Consider the following 8,293-nt stretch of genomic DNA (forward strand, 5'->3'; position numbering starts at 1 on the left):
CTCCCTCGGAGAAGTCTTGGGTCACCTGCTCCGGACGGATGGCTTGGATCAAATATTATCTGTCTTTATCCACTGATATTGTGTGTCTGGAACTCTGGATACACTAATGCGCCGGCCTGTTGGGTGTTCTTGGCTGTGTTTGGCATTGTTAAACAATCGATAGATAATAATAATACGGCCGGAGTGCGCGTCAACGATGATGCAGAGGCCGGGGCAGGGCTGGTTGATCGATCATCCTTTTTTTAGGCGCTTGCTTCTCTGACTTGGGTTCGTTTTTGTCGATGTGCTTCGGCAGCAATGCCTGTGGAGCATGTGGAAGGAACTAGGAAGGGGGGAAGAGGGGGAGGGGCATTGGATAATCCGGAGTCGAGAACCAGGTGTCCAACAACAGCTAATACAGCCAGCAATATCTGTACAAGGGCTACACACAGCTGCATTTTGTTGTTGTTCCATGTGTGTTTTGTCTGTTGGTTTGTGGGTCTCTACGGGCTGAGTAAGGGGGTGTTTGTTTTCAGAGACTTTTTGATGTAGGGACTAGAAAAGGTCTTTCTTAGAAACTTTTTAACCAAACAGGAGGGACTACTAGAAACTAAAAGTTACTTTTTAGGACTAAATGAAGAAGACTCTCAAGGAGAGTCTTTTTTGAGACTTTTTCAACAATGCCCCTCCATGCATTCATTGGCCCGCTGCCCACATGGTGTTGTTTGGTTGTTATTTTTCTTATGCTAGGGGTAACATGGTCATTAATAACCTCTAGGGAGGGACTAGGAACTTTTTAGTCTCTGAAAACAAACATAAAGGGACTTTTTAAGGACTAAGGATTTTTTAGTTAGGACTAGAAAAAGTCCAAGGACTTATGAACCAAACAGGGCCTAAGCCAAGAAGCGTCAGGGCTGCTCGAGAAAGGGATTGCAGCACCCGAGCTCCACTGCTCTCTATATTTAAACATTTTGAAATTCGTGTTTTAGAAGTTTCGAAAAATATGAATTTTTTTCTGGGGATACATATACACATTCTGAATATCTGTGGCATGTTTTGGTAGAAATCTCGCTTTGTTTTGGGCTATAGAAAAAAAAACAAATTTCTGACAATGTATAAGAGAAAAGGGGTGCCATTTTTGTCAGAGATTTATCTTTTCTGTATTTCTCAAAATACAAAGTATTTCTTTTTCAGAATTTTACCGGGCCTTAGGAATGTGTGTGTTTATTCACATATTTGATTTAAGATTTTTTTTAGCAACCGAAGTGTGTTTTTCAAAAATTTCAAATATCAAGAGCCCTGGAGCCCGGTAGCTGCAAGCACTTTTCGCAGGCTGCTCGCCACAATGCGTGATCGGCATTTGTTATCTTTGGCTTTTGACTTTTGTTGTGATGATCGTCATCAATTATGCGGAAAGTGGGCATGCTTATGCAGTGATTGTTACTCAATGCTTTTATGCTGTGCATATCATAACATAGATGGAAAAGGTCATGTCCGGCAATGCAATCTGGTATAGCACGGCTCATGCCATTTATCTTGGTGGGTGCATAGAGAAGCAGGGGCAAATAATCATCTCAGCGTGACCCCACTTGGATATGCCAATTTATTTATTTTGACTATATAAATAAAGTCAATCAACACATAAAGAGGAACGGTCGACGTTTGAAATTGAAAAAAAAAACAGGTTTGATGCATGTATACAAAGGAATATTTGTCAATCGCAGCTGCATTATTGGTGGTGTGTTAGCACAACTGAATCGAAATATATCTTTCAAAAACAATGGCATGGTAGAATCTTGCGCTGTACAAAGGGCCCATGTGGGTGGTAACCCCAAGTTTCTATGCATGAAGAAACACTTCTCCTTTCCAACACCGAACAAATACAGAAACTGCACAACAAAATCCGCCCCAAGAAAATCTAGAATCCAAAGCATCATATAGACATGGTCATCGGAAGAATCTTCTGAGACGCGGGCTGTGGTTTGATCTCCCATGAAGCCTTCTCAACCGACTCTCCAGGGAGAATGAAAGGCAACGAGATCTCCTTGATCATCAGATCGCCGCAGAAGGGGCACTCGCTCGCCACGGCGTCGTCCAGCTGTGACCTCAGCTGTTAAAAGAAACAATCACAATGGCATCAGCATAAGAACTGCAGGTTGCAATATAATCGGAGTGTGAGCATCACCCGACCTTGTCGACTGTTGGTGCGCTACTGACAACAGATTCACCATTCCCGGTCCCACCGTTGTCTTTTGCTGCTTTCCTGTCCATCAAGCTTAGCTGCTTCTGAAGGTTCAGTATTCTCTCGGCCTACAAGAAGGATGAAGGAACAGTTGAACATCTACTGAACTTAAGCCTAGTCTCTACTTGAAATTGTGCAGAGAGACTTACTTGCGCTTGGCTGGTGCAGCGAGTTACATGGGCAATCAAACAATTCGCATGGAAGGCGTGTCCACAGGGAAACACATAGAAGGGGGCCATGTGCCCAACAGACGTATAGCTTCTTCCTACCTGGTGCAATCCTCCCACGGTCAATATTTTGCGCCGGCATACCTGTTAGTTCAGGGCAACGAATTAGCACCATGATGTACTGCGTCAGATATAACAATAAGTACATAAAATTCATACGACGGTGAACCGTCTACCCTAAAACAGGAAAGAACGTGGATGCACTTGAGGACACAAGCTGTACTAACAAGACAGATATAAAGCCTGTATTGTGGGTCATCTTTTTTCTGGAACTTGAATTTACATGCTGCAGAGGGATGGAAACTAATGACTTATTATCACATAAAAACTGCAACAGGCACACAAGTCAGTAAAACTAATATACCAAAGAGACATCGGAGGGACCATTCTCTTACCCCACATTCCTCCTCACGATCAATCACTGTGTATCTCTGAGCAAGGGCACCAATATCACTTCTGATGTTGTCTGCTCCACGTGTAGCATCATCCATTTCTGCCTTCAGTTGCTCAATCTGGCTATTATAGTCCTTGAGAGATTTGCAGATTTCTTCCTGTTCGAAACATGCTTTCATTGTTATTGGCTTATTGCCACACAAAAGGGCATGGAATAATTAAAACTGAAATGTGGAACAGTAACTGTAAACTAGGGCAACGTGAATTCATGAGCCTTTAAGACGAAATGAACATTAGAAGGCCGTTTTATATGTACAAAGTAGATCGGACTGCATGAGCTTTCATAAATCTTACTTTAAAGTCATCAATCAATACGAAGTCTGGGAAAAATGGCAAGATATCCTCAATCTTCAGCAGGTTGTTAGTTTCTGACAGAAATTCTATAGCTTTCTTTATGTTCTCCCTCTTGACTCCTTTCTCTTGCTCGATGACATGCTTTGCAACCTTAAGCCACAGCTTCTTTCTAAGCTCTTCATCATCTTCAACTTTGTCTGCTTCTGCCTTTGCAAGCTCCAAGTCCACCTAACGACCAATAAAGTACAGCAATTAGGGAACCTCAGGAAATGAGAGCACAAAAGTCATCAATATGTAAAGGCACAACAGATGCTTCTCAGATTAAACATAGTGAAGTTTACCCTCAAAGCAAGTGCCACAGCTTCCTCATGCATGGACATCATGCTGTAAATACGAACACAAGCACGCATCCTCTTTGCTTGGAGACATAGACGCAGAGCATACTGGGGTTCGTAAAAGAACTCAGGTCCATTTGCTTGTCCACTCCCGAACTTGGTGTCGAGAAATTGTAAAAGCTGGGACTCATCCGCCTGCAGACGGACAGACCAGAGTATAGAAAACATATATCAGTTCATATGCGCAGCAAATATTCACTTATGGCACTCGCAAGTTACAACCTAGTAAACGAATGCAGGAAAGATGAATAAATGACATGAGCACAATGCAACAGTAATTGCATTGCTACTATGCATGGGGATAAAGTCAATGCTTTCAACAGAAATAAGACAAGTATCGTTATAAAATTACTCCGCATTTCCCTTTTAGTTTGTAAGAACGGCAAGATAATGTACCTTCTTGGCATACAGTACACATGAGCAACAAATGTATGCACTATGGCAAGAAAATATACCTTCTTGGAATACAGTGAGAGCAACAAATTGTGGACTCCAGGATCCTCATTGTTCAAATCTTTGACACAAAATTCCAAGTACTTAATGACCTCATGTGTTTCATTCCTGCAAGAATTGCCAACATGTTTACATTCATATATCATCTAAACAAGAACAAATTAGCAGCTCATGATTGTAGGCTGCTCCAGATCTTTGAGAACAACGGTACTGGTAGGATCAAGTACTCTACCAGGTCTAGGGCGTAGGTGGTAAGGGAAGGATGGAGGGAGACGTGGCGAGGATCGGGCGCGCCGGCGGCAGGGCGCCGTCGCAGCTAGGAGAAGGGCGGCGGCTAGGGCTGTTGGCGGCTAGGGTTCCGGCTCCTCAGGGAGCCGGGCAATAGGAGATAATATTCTTCTTATTGCTTGCCTTCAAAAGGGTCTTACAACCTATATTTATATCCTAGATAACTTGTAGAAGAATCAACCTAAGATAACTTGTAGAAGAATCAACCTAAGATAACTTGCCTAAGATAACTTGCCTAATCTGAAAATAAAAACTAAGATAACTTGCGGGCCTAAGCCGGCCGGCCATAACACTTCTCCCCGCCTGCACAAACAGCTCGTCCTCGAGCTGTAAGGTGGGGAAGCGCTTGCTTGAACTCTTCGAGGTAATCAACCAGCGTCAAACACCTTCTCGATATCTGGGGCGGCCAGGTCGGCGGCGACGGCGTCCTCCGGAATGTAGTTTGCCACCTCCAGGTAGAAGAGTCGCGGGCAGGCGTGGCCGGGCTTGTAGGGTTCGTCGCAGTTGAAGCACAACCCTTGGCGGCGACGCTCGAGTATCTCAGTTGGGGTGAGCCGGCGGAACGGGCGCCCCGCGGTCGCGGCGAGGGGTGCCGCAGAAGCCTGCACAGGCCGACCCTGCGCGGAATCCGGTCCGGGTAGCGACCCAGCAGTCTGGGACGGTGATTCCTGCTGGATGGCCACCGCGCGGCGCTCGAATGCGCGGGCGTAATACATGGCCGACTGGAGATCCTGGGGTCCCCGAAGCTCCACGTCCACGCGGATATGGTCCGGTAGACCGCCCACAAATAACTCGGCACGCTGAGTTGCGGAGACGCCCGGCGCGTGGCACGCCAGGGCCTGGAAGCGGTCGGCGTAGTCCTGCACCGTGGATGTGAAGGGTAAGCGGCCGAGGGCCGCCAGTCGGCTCCCGCGGATAGGAGGCCTGAACCGGAGGAGACAGAGTTCCGGGAAGCGCTCCCATGGTGGCATGCCGCCCTCGTCCTGCTCGAGGGCGTAGTACCAGGTCTGCGCTGCGCCTCGAAGATGATAGGACGCGAGCCAGGTGCGATCCGAAGCAAGCGTCCGCTGCCCTCGAAAGAACTGCTCGCACTGGTTGAGCCAGTTGAGGGGGTCCTCCGTGCCCTCGTAGGTGGCGAAGTCCAGTTTGGCGAAGCGAGGGGGTGTCGGCCCGCCGTGCCCGGGGGCGGCCGTAGTTGCCGCCGGTGCGTATGCTGGGTCGGGAAGCGCCGGGGCGTAGTTCGCCGAGCTGGAGGGGTGATCAAACCGTAGGGAGGGCGTCGGGTGTTCCGGCGCCGTGGAGTAGACCGGCCCCGAAGACGAGCCGGTCGCCCAAGCGGGGATCGGCGATGGTGACGGTGGAAACTGCACCTGGTGCAGGGGCCGACCCGTAGCCCTAGGCGCGGGTGGTGGTACTGTCGATGGCGGCGGCGCCTGGTGGAGCTGCACCGGCGCCTGCGGCGTGGGGGCCGGCGGTGACGCCGGAAGAAGCTGCTGGGTCTGGCCCTGCTCCGAGGCGCCGGTGCCCAGGTTAGGGCTGGGCGGGGCCGGTGGAGGACCCTGCTCCGAGGCCGCTGGAAGGTAGGGCGCGACGGAGGACGGCGCGGCCGGCGCGGTCCAGGTGGGCCACTGCGGCCCCGTGGTGGCGAGAAGTGGCGGGGCTGCCGGCGCGATCTGCGGCGGCCACTGCGCCCAAGGTGGCTGTGCGGCCGCTGGGGCGGGGAGCGCCGGGTAGCCTCCGGTGACGGCCCCCGGTGCCGAGTACCACGGAAGCGCCTGCTGACCCGCGGCCATGGCTGGATGGAGTCCGGTGATGGCCCCCGATGCCGAGTACCACGGAAGCGCCTGCTGACCCGCGGCCATGGCTGGATGGAGTGGTGGGGGCGGCCCGTACGGACCTGCCAGGTAGAGGCGGATCCCTTGAACCGCGGTGACGAGGTCGTTGAGGACGCCCGCCATGGCCTCCGGCGTGAACTGTTGCGGCTGCGGGGGAGGTGATGGCGGCGGCGAGTGTTGGACGGGGGCCTGTGGCTGCCCTTGGCCCGGCGTGGTGCCGGGTGCCGTTAGGACCGGCGCTGAGAGCGACGCAGTGGTGCCCGCCGAGAGCGAGGCCGTGACGCCCGGCGCAGAGGCGGCGGTGGTGGAGGAGTTGGCGGGCAGCGGTGGTGGTGGCGGTGGAATTGGTGGAGACATGGTCGAAACCCGGTTACATGATACCAAATTGGTAGGATCAAGTACTCTACCAGGTCTAGGGCGTAGGTGGTAAGGGAAGGATGGAGGGAGACATGGCGAGGATCGGGCGCGCCGGCGGCAGGGCGCCGTCGCGGCTAGGAGAAGGGCGGCGGCTAGGGCTGTTGGCGGCTAGGGTTCCGGCTCCTCAGGGAGCCGGGCAATAGGAGATAATATTCTTCTTATTGCTTGCCTTCAAAAGAGTCTTACAACCTATATTTATATCCTAGATAACTTGTAGAAGAATCAACCTAAGATAACTTGTAGAAGAATCAACCTAAGATAACTTGCCTAAGATAACTTGCCTAATCTGAAAATAAAAACTAAGATAACTTGCGTGCCTAAGCCGGCCGGCCATAACAGGTACTAAAATACTTTTAATAGTTCGAATCAAAGTTTTTCCATCTAGGTTTTATTTCAAAAAAAGTTTTTCCATCTAAGTAGGATTAAAGTCCAATATAGCTGCAGATTTGAAATTAACATTTCAATATAACAGACATATTTTTACTATAATAACAGAAGTAAGCTAGTAAGATTGTTCCTACATCAAGACCATAGTATTCTAATAGAAGAAAACAATAGATGATAAGCTGTTTGCATATCATACTTGGCATGTGGTTCGCTCACATAACGCATCATTGCTGGTATAAGCTTCCCTGGATTCAACTTGTTTCTTGCCATCATCCATGATTCAACGGTCTCGTAAGCATCTAACATGATTAAATCTGGGGCAAATTTATACTGCAAGAACACAAAGTTGTAGGTAAAGATTTTGCTTCACTTAACAAATTTAGCTGCTCAATAACCGATACAAGTAAAAACAAGGTAACTTGCATGCGGTAAATAAAACACCATATTTTTTAGTTCTAGAGAAGTACCACAAGGTCTACTGGAACATTATGTCGTTGAAGCACTTCCAAGGCTTTCCTTGCTTCTCCTTGCTGAACCAGTAACCAGAAGGAAATTAGCACCGATGCCTCAGCAAATGTCAATGGGTTCGCAGAAGAATGATCCATATAAACAAAATTTGTGTATTATTATATGATTTTTACAGAGAATACGGTGCATCAAAGTGAAGCGATGGGTTCAACAGAACATGTGGAACAAAGTCCAGTGCAGCGATACTTCATAAATCACTTCTGCTGAGACCAGCGTAAAAGATTAAAGTCCGGAGACATTTATAGATTGATGTATCATGTGGAATAACTATTCCTCTATTATTTTTACGCATATACGAATTTATTCAAAAATAAAGTTGTTCAAGAAAAATAGAGAGAAGGGAATTTAGTGGTAGACATTTACAGCAAGGACACAAGATTGACCTAGCTTCTTATTATTAAGATGAAAGTCGACATTTATAGATCAATGTATCATGTGGAATGACTATTCCTCTATTATTTTACACGTATAAGAATTTACTTATACAAAATAAAGTTGTCCAAGAAAAAGAGAGGAGGTAATTTAGTGGCAGGCATTTATGAAGGTATGCACTAGCCCAAGCCCATTCCAGTACATATGTTACCGGAACATGCTTCTAAGAAAAATAGGTAGAAAGGTTATGTGATTTGCCTGCTGCTTTCTGATCCTCGGTAAAGCATGACATTAAAATATTATGATAAGACTAGCTAGCACTTGTGTTCGATATCATGTACGCTCAACAGCGATAGTGTTAACACCTTCCTTAAGAACATCTCCAATAGGTTCCCAAAAAAACTATCCCAAGAAGTGGTGATT

General features: G+C 48.0%; 1 protein-coding gene across 2 annotated transcripts in view; it reads right to left on the reverse strand.

The window, feature by feature from the left end:
* Positions 1-1,677: 1,677 nt before the first annotated feature.
* LOC119303079 (vacuolar sorting protein 18-like) overlaps positions 1,678-8,293 on the reverse strand; it is a 12,864-nt gene continuing 6,248 nt past the window's right edge. For both annotated transcript variants that reach the window (XM_037580170.1, XM_037580169.1), the window contains exons 16-24: positions 7,438-7,500; positions 7,167-7,300; positions 4,046-4,151; positions 3,537-3,725; positions 3,196-3,423; positions 2,844-2,999; positions 2,371-2,532; positions 2,170-2,289; positions 1,678-2,089 (exon numbers count right to left, since the gene is read on the reverse strand). In XM_037580170.1, coding sequence (XP_037436067.1) covers positions 1,913-2,089; positions 2,170-2,289; positions 2,371-2,532; positions 2,844-2,999; positions 3,196-3,423; positions 3,537-3,725; positions 4,046-4,151; positions 7,167-7,300; positions 7,438-7,500 — 1,335 coding nt within the window. In that variant the 3' untranslated portion in view covers positions 1,678-1,912. The remainder of the gene's footprint in view (positions 2,090-2,169; positions 2,290-2,370; positions 2,533-2,843; positions 3,000-3,195; positions 3,424-3,536; positions 3,726-4,045; positions 4,152-7,166; positions 7,301-7,437; positions 7,501-8,293) is intronic.

This window comes from Triticum dicoccoides, chromosome 5A (assembly GCF_002162155.2).
Source record: "Triticum dicoccoides isolate Atlit2015 ecotype Zavitan chromosome 5A, WEW_v2.0, whole genome shotgun sequence".
Taxonomy (NCBI): Eukaryota; Viridiplantae; Streptophyta; class Magnoliopsida; order Poales; family Poaceae; genus Triticum; species Triticum dicoccoides.